The sequence below is a fragment of the Eurypyga helias genome, unplaced genomic scaffold, assembly GCF_000690775.1.
Source record: "Eurypyga helias isolate BGI_N326 unplaced genomic scaffold, ASM69077v1 scaffold7151, whole genome shotgun sequence".
NCBI classification, from domain to species: domain Eukaryota; kingdom Metazoa; phylum Chordata; class Aves; order Eurypygiformes; family Eurypygidae; genus Eurypyga; species Eurypyga helias.
The window spans coordinates 7,334-22,408 of NW_010231398.1; the positions used below are offsets into that span (position 1 = coordinate 7,334).

At 41.2% G+C, this 15,075-nt stretch overlaps 1 protein-coding gene across 1 annotated transcript in view; it reads left to right on the top strand.

Annotated features, from left to right (window-relative positions):
- The first annotated feature begins 418 nt into the window (after positions 1-418).
- The window catches only part of ATXN2 (ataxin 2), a 43,380-nt gene continuing 28,723 nt past the window's right edge, over positions 419-15,075 (top strand). The window contains exons 1-6 of the mRNA XM_010161056.1: positions 419-451; positions 1,471-1,621; positions 9,446-9,570; positions 10,832-10,923; positions 13,683-13,880; positions 14,398-14,576. Coding sequence (XP_010159358.1) covers positions 419-451; positions 1,471-1,621; positions 9,446-9,570; positions 10,832-10,923; positions 13,683-13,880; positions 14,398-14,576 — 778 coding nt within the window. The remainder of the gene's footprint in view (positions 452-1,470; positions 1,622-9,445; positions 9,571-10,831; positions 10,924-13,682; positions 13,881-14,397; positions 14,577-15,075) is intronic.

Consider the following 15,075-nt stretch of genomic DNA (forward strand, 5'->3'; position numbering starts at 1 on the left):
CCTTTTTACTTCTACAGCAGTTGAAGTATCCTGTTGACAGCTCCTAAAGCCGAGAGAGATGTTGGCAGGGCTTTTTCAGTGAGGAGCCTGTCCGTACGAGCTTCACCCAGCCAGCAAGAGAACTTCCTGAGGGACACTTGGGCTACTCTGTAATGTTTTATCTTGTTTGGAGGGAGTTCAGACCTTTAGTGATCAGAGTAAAGGGGTAAAGGTCCTCTGGAAATCTCACATCACCCAAGTTCTACATGTATCGACTGAGTAAGGTTTTGGACCAGTGTTTCTAGGAGCTACTGCGTACTGATGAAAGCCTCCATTCTTCTTGGCACACTGTCTTTTTGAGTTGTTGCAAGCGTGTCTCATATATTCATGATGTCTTTCCTTTATTTTTCAGATTTCTTTCGATGGCATCTATGCAAACATGAGAATGGTTCACATACTTACATCAGTTGTTGTAAGTCTTCATATTTGTAAGGAGGATAAACGGTTTCTATAGTGACATAGGATTGTTAACAAGTCCCCTAATTGTAATGTAATGGAGTGAATATTAAACTTTAATAGTAGACATCTTTGGCCACGATGGAACTTTAAAGTACTAGTTCTTCTGTATTTTTGGCTTGGAAAGGTTCAAATGCAGTTTGCAGAGGTGTAGCAAACTTAAGCGCACTGGTCATATTTTGAATTTTCTGTCTTTAGAGAGGTTATGGATAAATAAAACGAGTCTGTGTGCAAGGAATGGGAGCCTTTTCTTCCCAGATTTTAAGGAAAGTCTTGACATGCCAAAGTTCAGTAAGGCAGACTGTCCCACATCTGCTAGAGTGCTGGAGAAGCCTTTATCCTTATTTGTACCCACACGTATGCACAGATTTTGGTTTTGCACAGAAAATGGTTTGTGGGTGTAACTGGTCAAGAGCCTTGCGAGTACCAAATATGCTTCCGTGAGTATCTTTAAATCCCTTTAGAACAAATTTTGGTAGGCACCCAGCTGTTTGCATCTGCAGAGCACACTGGCTTATTTATAAATGGGCAAATATCAAAGGAGTAGATTTCACTAAAAACCGAGCTCTGTGTTTACACAGTGTACTTACATAAAAAGTACATCTTCAAGAAAATCACTGAAATGTCATTTGTGAGGCTGGTAGAAAGCTGTATTTTCCTTTTCTTGCATTCTAGGGATCCAAATGTGAAGTACAGGTGAAAAATGGTGGTATATATGAAGGAGTTTTTAAAACCTACAGTCCGAAGGTAATTTTTTTTCATTTTGACTCTTCTATTTTATAAGATCTTAATATTGAATAATCAGTGTTTGATTAGAAATTGAATATTTATTATGAATATTTTGATTATTCATGTCTAGCTTTACACAAGCAGATGCGTTTTTGCAAGCTATCGTAAATGTGTTTTTTAAGTATGTGAAGATACCGAATAGCTTATTGTGCATTAAGTTAGTGTATCTTTTTATATCTCTAATAGTGTGATTTAGTGCTCGATGCTGCTCATCGGAAAACTGCAGAATCCAGTTTGGGGCCAAAACGCGAAGACATACTAGAGAGTATCTTGTTCAAGTCTTCAGATTTTGTTATGGTGCATTTTAAGGATATGGATACCAATTATGCGAGAAGAGGTATACTTGTTTTTAAAGTTGTCTGTATCTTGGATCATAAGATAGTTTTTCAAAGTAAATGCTTTAGGAGCCAAAAACTAAAGCTCACATTTAGGCTCTTGATGGATGCAGAACATCTAACTATCCCATTAAAGTCAATGGAAGGAGTGGATGCTCAGCACCTCCCAAAATCAGAAATTTATCAACATCTGAAAACCAGAATGCATAACCTTTGTGAAGGCATGCAGCTTTGAGCAATGTTCTGGGTGTCTGGGAAGCAAATCCTTCGTGTTGTTACAAAACATGTTACAGAATTTGTGGGAGGTTGGGGTGCGTTTTTTTGGTAAATGTCTTTCTAAACTAGTCTATTAAATGTTACATGAGAATCCATGAATATACAAATTCTCTATAAAAATATTATTGTTCAGACTTGGTGTATATATAAAGTCTATACTTAGCTAAGTACTTTAAACGTGCATTCAGATAAATATTCTGAAATACTACTGCAAATGGAGCTAAAAATTCTTACAAAATCCACAATTTGTGTTTTTAATTTCTGCTTTACAACTTGTAGATCTGTAGGTAAGGCTCTCCAAAATACAGAAGAACCTAGTGGGGTGGCAGGCAAGTGGTCTTAAAATCTTGAAGACATGGCTTGATACTGTCAGAACTAAATGGTTTTGTGGGCAGTCAGGCAGTCTCCATACTTTTGACGTCCGACCTCCAAGACCTTAATTATTTTTCTGCAATCTAGGAGGCTCGTAAGTCAGACAGCTCTAGTTTCTTTCAGAGATTTTTCTGGTGGGGGCACAGCCTGTCTGAAGGGTTTTTATGCTTATGTTCCTGGTTTGCTGGGCTGAGGGATAAAAGCAAATACATAGCTTTCTGTGCCATGGAGTGGAACTGCTTATGTGTACGTTCTCAGGTTGATCAACAGCTGCCACTGGGAGCTGAGTGGTTATTGTAACGCACGTGCTTTATTCCCACGTGACGGGGACTTAGAGATGCGTAGGGACTGGTGGACGTTCAGTGAGATCTTTCTCTTTTCACCTTGTGTTTGTATGTGTGTATATCCTTGCCTGATTTAAGCTGAGGAATGAGAGGCTTGTTGTTTCAAGGAATTTGCTTTTCCCAGAAGAAGATGCATAATGTCGGAGCAAATGTAGCATTGAAATGCAGATAAGTTCCATGTTCTGGATGGGGCTTTGAATTTAAATTTCACGAGAGCTGTTTTATAACGGGTCTGCTATGAACATCACTTTAAAGTGAATGCAAACTGGGCTCTCCATCACCCAATCTTTATAGATTCTGAGCAGACGGCATGAAGAATATACTACTACTTCTAGGAATAATTACTCAGCAGAAGTTTTCTAGAAGAAAAGGACTGTTTCAGGTTGAACAGTTGCTCAGTTCACTTTACTAGGTGAAATGTCTTTAAATCTCTTAGTAGCTGGAGGGGAGAGCTGAAATAAAGCTGTAGAGACTTGGAGCAAGATAAACTGGAAGGCTGCAAAACTCGATAACTTGTAGCTGGTAAATTAATCTGCTTCCCATTTTGTCTCAAAAATGTATTATCTTGAAATGACACTTGAAAGTGTAATCAGTCTCTGATCATACCTGGAAATTAGAGCAGTGAGGGCTTTCTGCTTCTTGGGAAATAGAAGAAGCAAGGATTCAGAAGAATGGAAGGGTATGAACTGCGTGCAGGAAGTGCTGGCCTTTTGTTCTTACAAATAAGCCCAGATCTTCATGGTACTGAGCCAGGTAAGCCTGTGTGATTCACAGTGAAAACTGAGGCTGGACTCCTAGGTGAGGAGATGGGGCTCCTTCCCCGTTTGTCTTGGGAATCGTTGCTGTCGGGTGCCCGGGGAAGTTTGACAGTGTTGTGCTTATCCAGAAGGAAATATTTTTACATTGCCTGGCCCTCAGTGTTTTTTGCCTTTCACAAACAAGTCGGTAGAGAATTTGGACGTCCTTGGTTGGAAAGGCTGCTTGTTCTTATAGTGAAACACAAGGGCACTTGACAAGCACCGTAGGAGAGGCTTTCCTAGAGTAGGGTTTGTTGGGGAATGTGTGTGTAGTTTCTCCTACCCCTTAGGAGACTACTAGACTTTTGAGGAGGCCTTGAAGTGAATTTGTGCAAGAGATACTCGTTTGGAAATTGAAATACATCCTGGTTTCCTGGCTCACTATAAGTGTCTGGAGTTCTGTGGGTTTTTATTCAGGCACTTGCTTCCCTGCTGAGCTGCCGGAGTGTGGGCAAACGGTGCTCCTGACTGTGGGTCTGGACCTTCTGACTTGCCCTCAGCTTTGAATAGCAGAGGTGTTAGCTGCTGTGCCTGCCTGTCTGACCAAGTCAGGCTGAAGAGGCTGGAAGAGGACTGGAAAAGGCCAGCCGGTAGGGAGAAAAGGAATGGGATGGATTCTCTTTTCGGAAGAATGGAAAATACCCTTGGGGCTGAAAGGACCATCTGAGGTAGCCCCCCCAGGCACCTTTCATGGCTGTCTTGTGCAGCTTTGGAGCAGTGAACGGATAACTCATCCGGCAGCAACATCAGTAGCGCTAGTGCAGGGGAGGTGACGACAGCCTGGGCTTGGGTGGGTGAAACCACGCTCCTTGGAAGCAGCAGCCTTAGATTTCCTTGAGCCAAGCGTAACACTGCACCTTTAGATGCACTAGTGGAGAAAGTGTGGTGCCTGCCCGGATTGTGGAACTTGAGAAGGTTGGGAAAAAATAGTAGATCTAGACAGATAGGGACATTTTTTATGTTTAAAAATAAATCTGTCCCTACTTCCTGGGCCCTTCTTTGCAACTCTGTCAGTCTGCACAGACCTTTGTGCTGATGTAGATTCCTGTTGGGCCTCAGGATTGGAAGGGAGTCACCTGAGGGTCCCTCCCTGTGGAATTAGGGCTTTCTGCAGTATGGGCAGGCTGCTGAATGAAACATGCATTGGAAAACTCAGGAGAAATTGTATTGGATCTCTCATCCCTCTTTCAGACTGTTCTGTCTGCATTTAAAGAGGAATGGGTACTGGCTTCTGCATGTGGCAGTGGAAATGGACTGCCAAAACCCTGCTCTGATGTGCAGATTGGAATTTTGGCCGTGTGGTGGTGTAACATCTTTCTGCTTCTCCTTTGAAGCAAAGGTGAAGTGCCTAGAGCGCGTTGCTAGATTAGTTGGGCTGCGTGATTGAAGTAGGAGGGTAGATTACTCCTGTGTTCTCCAGAACAAGCTTATAGCAGCGTTTCTGTAGTCCTAAACACCGATGGGTCCACAGTGCTGGTTTGCGTAGGATTCAGATTTGAGGAAGGCTCCAGCCTTCTTGGCTTCTCTTTCAAGACAAGACAATTCAGCATCATAACGACTATTAAAGTAAAAGGCTTCTACAACGTTTTTATTGGTTTTTTGGCACCGTTACTTCACTCTAAGAAAAATACTACAAATCCAGTGAAAAAAGGCAGAAGAGAATTGCCTGTTTATGTTTTTCCTTGAATTAGCACTGAAAGTGGCGTCCTTCCAGAGAAAGTGTTGCAAGGGGAATAGCAGTAGGCATATTAGGAACAAAGGAAGGAAATGCTGGCTCTGCAGAGCTGGTGGTAACTGGTTTTAATGTTTCAAATCAGTAGTAAGTAGTTACAAAACAAATGAGAGTTTAGTGTTGAAACCTTTAAGATGAAACCTCAGTTTACTCTGGGCCATGCTGAACTCCATCAAAGCTCGCAGTGTGCGGCATGAGCACCTCTGGCACGTAATGCCACTTGGATTAATGGCATTTCAACGGCAGAGTTGCACTTAATTGCAGATTTGTGCGCTTCCACCATTAGTAGCTCAAAACATGTTTGTGAAAACAACCATGTTAAACACTGAACTTAATTAAACTTGGACTCTTAATTGCTCTGTTCTGGCCATTTTTTCTTTAACTCATTTAATAGCACAGACTTGAAGAATTTGCCCAAGCTGAGTTTTTTTCAGAATGTTTAATTTGCCTTTACTCATGTGAATTTCTGTTGCACAGGATTGTCCTTGGGATTTTTTTTTAAACAGAAAGCGAGGTCTTGGTATCAAACTTCCTTGCTTAGGAGATGTCACATCAAACAGGTGCAGAGGGCTAATGGAGCGTTACAACTCAAGCTCTTTGTTTGACTGGTTTTCATTTGATCTTTAATTTGGGCTTTACCATGTAGAAGAGGAATTGATTAAAAATTTGGCCATGTCAAGGTGTCATGTGAATTGCTCATTCAACAGCTCCGAGATACAGGGCGCCAGATAAGGGGGAGGCTGAGCCTGTGCAGTCAGTAACTTGTCTGTAATTACTCTGCCAGTTGACACTCGTAGCAGCAGTCATCTTCTAGCTTTGATTTTACTAATAGTCTTAAGAGCAGTATTTTTGTTTTGGAAACGATTATGTGTAGAATTTATTTTTTACATAAGTTCTCAGTTCTGTTTCTCGTTAATTTTGGTGAAGTCTCGTTTGACTTGCTGCATTTTTAATCTCGGGGTCCCGTGTGCCTGCCTAGCTGTTTGTTCCAGGAAAAGAGTGATCTATCTGTGCCTTGAGAAACCTGCTACATTTAAACTTTGCCTGGATGCTCCTGAGACCATATTGCCTGCCTAGAAGCCTGCCTTTGTAGCTTGAATTGCCCCTAGCTCTGGATTTTCTTGGAGTTGTAGTGGTTAAATCGATGTTTGCAGTCTCACTTGTGACTTTCATGCTGAAGTGAGGGAGCCGTGGTGAGGAGTGAAGCTCCCTGTGCTCCATGACACACTGGATTCTACTGGGAAACTTAGCGCTGACTGTACCCATCTTGCTCAGATCCGTAGCATTCATTAGATAGTGGAGCTTTTGTTGTGACTTGGTTTTATTTTTTTTCCCCCGGTTCAATCTGTATCATTATAATTTTTAACAGCACTCCGCTGAATGTTTGTGTGGCTTTTTAAATAAGAGAATTGGTGGGTTGAGGAGATGAGTCTTGTTAAGGTAGTATTTTATTCACAGGATCCAGAATGGCAGAGTTGTGTATGGAGTTTCTCTGGAGTGATTTAATAGAAATTAAGGAAACACCCTGCTAAAATGCAGAAGATCACCTCCATCAGGTGCTGCCGTCAGGCCTGATGGTGCTCGTATTTATCTAACCTCATTGGAGGAGAGTTCCCTCTGCTGCCAGTGACGTAGTGTAGAAGCAAATTTCACAGTTTCCAAAGGGACGTGAGCAGCCTTCAGCTGGCATTTAGTCTAAACCAGCCAGCCTGAGAGGATCAAACGTGAAACATTGAATGGGTGATGGGCACAGGAGCAGCACTGGTCTGTCTGGGTTACGGCAGCGCCGGTGACGGGGTATTGGTAAGGTAAACATAGAGTTTCCCAACACGTGCCTTCTGCTTCCCTTTTAAATGTGCTCTTTTGTTACTACGTCACTGTGGGCTGAGGTAGCACTGTGTTACTGTGTAGTTTCACATGACATTTAAACATATCTTTTGGTTTTACAGTGTATTTTAAAAGCTGTTTGTGTGAAGGGAAACAGAGATGTTTTCTTTTAAGTTGGTACACCTTAGAAATGTGTAGGCGATTCGGAGGGGTTTTTTGTGACGGAAATGGGGAAACACATGGGGCTGATGTTTCACTATGGAAAATAAATAACCTTTGCAGGGTGGGAGATAGGTGATCAGTGTGAATATGTCTGTGAGAGGGGCTGAAAGGGTTTAGCTTTGCCTGAATTCAGCCGTATAATGTGCAAAAATCCACCTGTATTTACATCTGATGTCTTCCAATTTTTTCTCTCTCCATATCTGTTGTAGTTCCTTCAGAAACAGGTAACTTTTTTGGCAGTCGCTCTCTCTCTGCATCTTGCCTTTCATAATGCTTTTGTGACCATAATACATAACGGAAACTTAATACCTTTGCTCGCACATTTATGGCACTATAAAACATGCATGCGTAACTTCACAGAATCATGTAGGGTATCGTGCAGTTCGTTGATTCTCACCCTTGATTTTTACGTATTCTGAGCAGTTGAAAATGCAAGGATTGGAATTTCGCATCAGCCCGCAGGTTTTACAGTGACACAGTGGCTCTGTCTCAGCGCCGTGTACACGTAATCCCAGAAAGTGCCTGCTAAAGGCATTTGGTGCCAAGCTAAAATGTCATCTCACTTGCAAGTGTTAACTCCAGCTGCGTAGGGGCTGTCACGGCTTTTGTTGGCAGACTCTGACATCTGGCAAGGGGACTGATGCAGGTTTTTGCAGTTTCACGTGAGCCCTAACAGTGGTGTGCCTCCTTAGGTGTCTTTCATTCACTGGGCTTTCTGGTATTGTTCTACTGAGTCGTTTGTATCTGTAATGAATGTTTAGCTAATAAACTTCTCTTAGTTCCCATACATCTTTGATAACATTTTGTTTCATAGAAGCTTATTAACAACGCTTAATTGCTTACCCATAGTTCCTTTGATCTTTATGTATGAATCGAGCAAGCGTTCCATGAGATTAGGCAGACCAAGTACGGTTAACTTTTATGACAGATCACACCAACATATGTGCAGAACTTGAATGTGAAATTGGGTAAAACAGGAATAATAAGCTATGCCAGCAGTCTCTATTTAAAAAAAACCTTCCCGTGATTGTTTAAAAACTGTAATGTCAGTGGCCAGCTTCATATGTTGTGAATTCTTTTCACCATGGCCTTAAAGTTCATTTTTCTTAGTAAGATTTCAGATCTTGCCAAAAGTTAATTTAAGCCACTTTCTTCCATATCTGGCACTGTCTGGTGGTTTGAGCTCATCTTTTCTAAAGGTCTGAAATGTTTGCCCCTTATTTTATCAGTAGAATGATAATAGGAAATTCTAGTTTGAAGGCTTCTTTATTTTAGGCTCATGTATTTATAAGCTTATAACAAGCTTATTTTATTTTTTTAAAGTTCCTTGTGTTAAAGAATTTGCAGGCAGCTTGGACATTTAGTTGCTTACAAATAGAAGAGCTTGGCTTCCTTGATGAATGGCTTTGTACATTTTTTTTGTTTTGTTTTGGTTTTTTCCTAGCACTTTAATATTCCAGTATTATTACCTCTTAAGTTTGGTTTGAATGAAACATGAACAAGTGAAAATATCTTTATTTTTTGTATAATTTTTTTATAATTCATACAAGCAATAGCAGACCCTTAGTGCACCTAACGGTCTATTTACTGTCCTGTGTTACTGAGAACAAGCGGTACAGAGTTTCTGAATCTTGCTGTGTGATTTGGGTGAGCTGCTGCTGGAAAAACCCCTTGCAGGAAAGAGGACATCTGCGTTGATGTCACAGGGAACGGGTGCACCAAGCTAATGGAGAACTGAGTTACACTGCAAAGGGAGTAAGAGCGTGCGCGTGCCTGTTGGTGTGTTGGGGAGTTGTGGAAGCAGAAGAAAGTCAGGTATTTGAAGGGAAGCTTGCATTCTGCCCATTTTTTAGAGAATGGGATTGGGTTGCATTCACGCTTCCTTGGTAATTTGTGTAAGATGTTACTGTGCAGTGGCGAGGCTGTTTGGAAAAGCATGTTATACAGGTCTTGAGAAGGCGATCCCCAGGTAGTTTGGTTATTTTTAAAGCGATAACATACATGTAGTTTGTGTTAAATAACTGAAAGTAATGACTGCTGTTCTTTACAACAGAAGTTAGTCTGGCCTTTCACAGTTACTCCAAGTATGCAGTGGGCACCTTTCTAATGTAGCCTGTTGAGTACTAAAGGTGAACGATGTTTAATGGGCCTGTGATTCAGCTGGATTTGGTTGTTCCTCAGATAAACTAGGGTGTACATAACTTCCTGTACATAAGCAAATGGATTTCACCCCCATCCCTCCCCACTCCCTTGTAGATGCTTTTACTGATTCAGCCATCAGTGCTAAAGTAAATGGCGAACACAAGGAAAAGGATCTTGAGCCCTGGGATGGAGGAGAGACCACCGCTACCGAGGAGCTTGAGGCACTGGAGACAGATGTTGTAAGTAATGCTTTTTTATCATCTATGACAGTTTGTAGAAAATAAGCTTTTTCTCTGGACGTGCCTTGCAACAATTCCCTAATTTTGATCTGGTAATGAACTTTTGACTAAAATTGCTGGCCTGCATTGTATGGGTGTATGTTCAGCCTTTGCTAGCAGCTGCCACAGTACTTTTCTACAATTTGAATAAGAATAGCTGGATTTCAAATGCCACTTTTGGCAAATATTGACAAATGGCAGCTGCTGTGGTAAGGGACGTGTTTGACTCATGGACTGTCTGAAAGAGGGGCTTTTATTAAGGACTCCAAATTCAGCATACACCAAAGTGATTTATGTTTAATCAGAGCATCCCTGTCTGACTGTTGCTGGATTTGGAAATTATGGCGAAATTGTGCTTAGCTAACCGTCTCTGATCTAAGACGAAGGAAACTGATGGAAGTCTGACCCATGGCTTAGTAAGCACAGATACAATCTCAGTAGATGATGAAGAGGATGGTCCCAAATGACATTTCTTTCTACATCATAGCAGTCAGCCTTTACTCAACCATGTATTCCTTCTAGTAAGTTACTCAGACTCCCATATGTTAAAGAAGGAAGATAATGTTACTGGTCAGAGGAGGATCTAGTCACGTTACTGTGGAGCGTGTTAGCGTTGGGCAGAACAGTTAACGTGTCAGTTGTAGTGTACGTATTGTACAGCTGAGATTTGAATACTTAATAGTGTCAGTGCTTTTATAAAACATTCAGAACGTTTATCCTTGTGCTTGAGTGCTGTGATAGCAATTTTACTAAAGCGGGGAAGTTGTGCAGAACAACAGGGGTCTTCTGCCTGTGGGGGGTGTGTGTCTCAGATAATTGCATTAGTCGTGCTTCGGCACTTGCCACAGTGAGGGACAATTCTAATGCTCAGAAGTGTCAATTTGCACTTTCTGGGAAAGGCATTCCATACTAGCCAGTAATCTTCTAGTCTGGAGTGGGCACTTAAAAACCACTCCCCCCCGACCCAGTAACAAAAAACCCAAAACCCAACAGGAACAAACAAACACAACAAGCAAAAACCTGGCTCTTGAAGGTGAAATGTGTGCATCTGATGAATAAAGTTCCCTGAAATAAATTGTGGCTTTAGTAACTCTGTTACCTGGACGGTGAATTCGTAGGCCCAGGAAAAATGGCAAAAGGTTTAACTTCTGCCATCAGCCCTTAATTTTAAGGGAATGTGTTTCCAGTGTCATTTTGAAAAACAAACATCATTTTCTTCTAGTCTAATGGATGGGATCCCAATGACATGTTTCGTTACAATGAAGAAAATTATGGTGTAGTATCAACTTATGACAGCAGTTTATCTTCTTATACGTAAGTTCCAACATATTTTGTTACTAGATTTGTATTTAATGTTCTCCCTGGTTTGACAAACTTTATATTCTGAAGATAATTTTACATACTTTCTAAAGTTGTGGAACGGGATAACTGAAAAAGCAGTGAATGAATAGTGCTTGAGAAACCTTGCCAGTGTTGTGACTAGTTAGATGTAGTAATCAGTGTATATTCCCTTAAATGGGCACAGTTCATTCCCATTGCAACATCTGCTGAATTTAGGCATGCAATAATGCCTGTTTCTTACAAAAACTTTTACGAATAGGGTTGAAAATACCAAATTGTGAAACTGCCTTTACATAGCTGCTATACCTGGAGTTTATGTTTAACCCAGCAGAACAGTTTGGCTAAATCCTAATTTCATTGAGCCAATTGATCGATCTGGTAGATCTGGGATGTTGAAATTCTCCTGATAACTAGGGGTGGTTTGTGTGCTGTGGGTGACTTATTTAGCAGACTTGTCCAGCTCTAGACCGAAGTTTTAGTCACAGTATAGTAACAACTTGAATGCAGAAGTAGTATGAGGCCTGCTCTGGCAGTGTGGACCTGTTCCCACTAGTCTGCAGCTATAATGTTCGCTGCAACTGCAAAACGAATCAGTTGCAGATGTTCAGCAGCCGTTGTGAAATGGTTTTTCAACCCCCAAATGGTCTTTCAACCCCCAAAGCGTAAACTTATTTTTGAATGTCAAGAAATTGCGGTGAATATTTTGATGGGGTTTTTGTGTAGAATTGGAGCACTTGTCTACAGGTCTCTGGTTCGACACTTTTATTTTTATTATTTTGTTAAAATAGACCTGTAACATGGCGATAATCAAAGTGTCTTAATCGGCTTATGTTTGAATCCTGGGGAAGCTGTTCTTTCGTATACTTCACCGCTCTAAGTACTTTTTGTACTTTTGAACTTTAGTCTCCCATCTTTCTGCTTTATGGATATTAATGGAAACAGATTAAAAACATGAAGGTGGCTTTAAATTGCCAGAGACCAATTCCATTGTTTCCTAGTCAGGCAGCTCGCTTTGCGTCTCAGTCTGCTAAACTGGGAAGCTCTGTTCCTGGTTCTCCAAGTGTGTGATGAGCAGCAGTGTAGCTGAACGCTTACGTGTGCAGCTGAAGGATTGTAAAGGTTTTACTGTCTGATTGTTTTCTCTTCCTAGAGCTAAGTGCTAGCAGGTTATTTGTCAGTCTCGACAGAGGTACAAGTTCTGGTTCTAGCATGCGTACCGCGTTAGTATGTTGGTCGGCTGCTGTACGCGTGTCCCTCGACACCGGTGTTCTGAGCAACGTCATCTCGCCCATCCCCTTTGTTTCATCTTCAACGGCCTTTTCCCCTTTAGAAAATGTGAAACCATTCTTTTGCTTGTTTAGATAGCCATCAGCGCTACTGCACACATCTCTTCATTTTTATTTTTAGTCACTATAAATAAATGAGAGTGTATTGGGTTTTATCTTGTCTGTATGCTTGAGACAGGGTAAGCGAGGCCCGTGACTTCAGGTTTGTGTGCTTTGTGTTCACACATACCTTATTTGAGCCAAAGCTTTACGCTGAAGGGTAAGGTTTTTATTTAATAAATACCCTTGCAGTTACCATTGATAAGGCCAGTAGATATCTCAGCTGGCCCAAACTCTGTATGTGGGGAGGAACTTGTGATGCAGAAAACGAGCGCTGGCTTGGAATTTGGCAAAGCCACTTGTTTTCCTAGTTCTGCCACCGACACTTGAGTAATCTTGCATATATTATTTCATACTTGGCTTGTATCTCCACCTACCTTCTTTGTTTTTCTTTTTTATAGTATTCAAAATACGTGCAGTAGTGCTCATAAAATGCCCAGCGTAGCATGGTCCAAGCCTCAATGCGTTCCGTGTTTTTATGTAGTTTATTCTTAAGTAAGGTTGGATGAAACAACTTTTGGAACTCAGAATCGGGGACAAAGCACCAAATTATTTTATAAAACCTGAAGGTTTAACGAAAATTAGCAACAGGTGAAAAACCAAAACCATGGGTGTGGACAGAAGGAAGTGTCAGCTGTGGTGTCCGTCTCCAGTTATCTCTTTCAGTATTTCATTGCTCGTGTTTTGAATTCTTACTTGGTGGCTTTCCTACAGGAGCCACATATGCTTTTTGCAATGTGCTGTTACCTCATACAGATAAAGGGATTGAATGGGTTTGAGGTCCTAGGACATGGCAGTTGAGTCATGGGCTTCTGGTCCTGTGTATTGCATTCATCTTTTCTGCAGTTATTCATAACAGGAAGAGCTGAGATTCTATGGCTGGAATTATCAAAGGATTAAGCATGTAACTCTTTAATTTCAGTAGGATTGGGGACTCTCGTGTCTTGTTGGGAATGTGTAAATAGCTAAAGAAATTCAAATTTGGTCTCCTACGGTAGCTTCCTATCTAAACAATAGACTGAGGCTTTTTATTATTAATGTACTCAACCGTGTTAAAAGTTGGAGCCTTTGCGTAGCTTTAGGGACTAGGGATTTTGCAGGTGGTATGGAAAAGCTCTGCACCCTGACCTCAGCTCTCTAGGCAGGTAAATGCCACTGAATTTGCATGTAATATCAAACCAGTCCTGAAATATGAACATACTAAAAAAGACAGCAAGTCTGCTGGCATAAAAGCAAGGGTTTTTTTTTTTCTCTGACTTGGTTAGAATTAATGCTATGTAATTTTTGTAGCTCTTTTGTGCTTTTGAATGCATTTCAGCGATTCTTTTCCTTTCCATTGCCTTTTAGGGTGCCATTAGAAAGAGATAATTCAGAAGAGTTTTTAAAACGGGAAGCCAGAGCAACTCAATTAGCAGAGGAAATTGAATCAAGTGCCCAATACAAAGCTCGGGTTGCCTTGGAAAATGATGAAAGAACAGAAGAAGAAAAATATACTGCTGTTCAGAGAAATGCTAATGAACGCGAAGGACATGGTGTGAACACTAGGTACTTGCATACACTCTGAATAGTATTTTTAGTTAAGTGATGTACATGTTTTGGTACGGCAGCAATTTCCTTATTGAAACTATGCTTTTTCAGCAGGGCTGATTAGGTTAGGAGCCTTATGTAAACAATCGTGCTGCTTTTGGCTTTCATGCTAATTTGTACACCTCTGCCTGGCCCTGTATTATTTCTGTGGTGAAACAGACTTCCTCATTCTGATATGTCACTGCTGAATTCATACCAAATTACAGGAAAAGGCAGTGGTTTCGGTATGCCATGGGGAATTTCAAGCATTAGTACTAGATCATTCAGTGTCTCTGGGCTCGTAGAAAGTGGACTGTGTGGTCAGTATCAAAAGCCAATTCATGAGGTGAATGTTAGGTCAACATCTGATAGTATTTAGAGTTTTCCTTTAGCTTGATTTGAGAAAGATAGAAAACACCAGCAGAGCACTTGATTGGGTACTTCTCACTGTATTTCAGTACTGTCTCAACGCTGATAGAAATTTGCTGTGTTTCAGGGAAAATAAATACATTCCACCCGGACAGAGGAATAGGGATGTGCTGTCCTGGGGAACTGGAAGACAAAATTCACCCAGGATGGGCCAGTCTGGATCAGGCCCACCAATTTCAAGATCTGGATCCCATACTTCAGAATTCAGTCCTAACTCTGGAGCAGATCAAAGAGTAGTTAATGGAGGCAAGTATCTGAAGTCTGAATGAATGTGCCTTATAAAATTGCAGTCAATTATCTAATTATGTTGAAACTGCATATGGTGTGGTCTTAAGATACATCGTCAGCTAGGTTAGCATTCATCATTTAACACAGAGGTGGTGATTCTGATTTGGGTTTAACTTAACTGAACATGCATTTGACTGCTCTGTACATAGCTTTGCAGAGCAGAAATGTCACTTGTTTTCCTTCTCAAACACCTTTGTCTTAGATGATGGTGCAGTACGTGGTTTTAAAGATGAAAAATTGCGTTATGTATTGGTAGCGCGACGCTTGGCATGGAGGAGTAGCAGTGCTGACACCTAGTGAAAGGGAAGCAGCTGAGGAAGCATCACTCTTCCTTTCTGATGCATGCCTCGGGTCTGTTTCCCCTTAAAAAGAATAAAGCAACTCACTGACTTTACGATGATGTGTGTGGGGGAAGGTGGAAATAAGCGTTGGGAAAGTAAAAGAAGTGTTAGGGGGG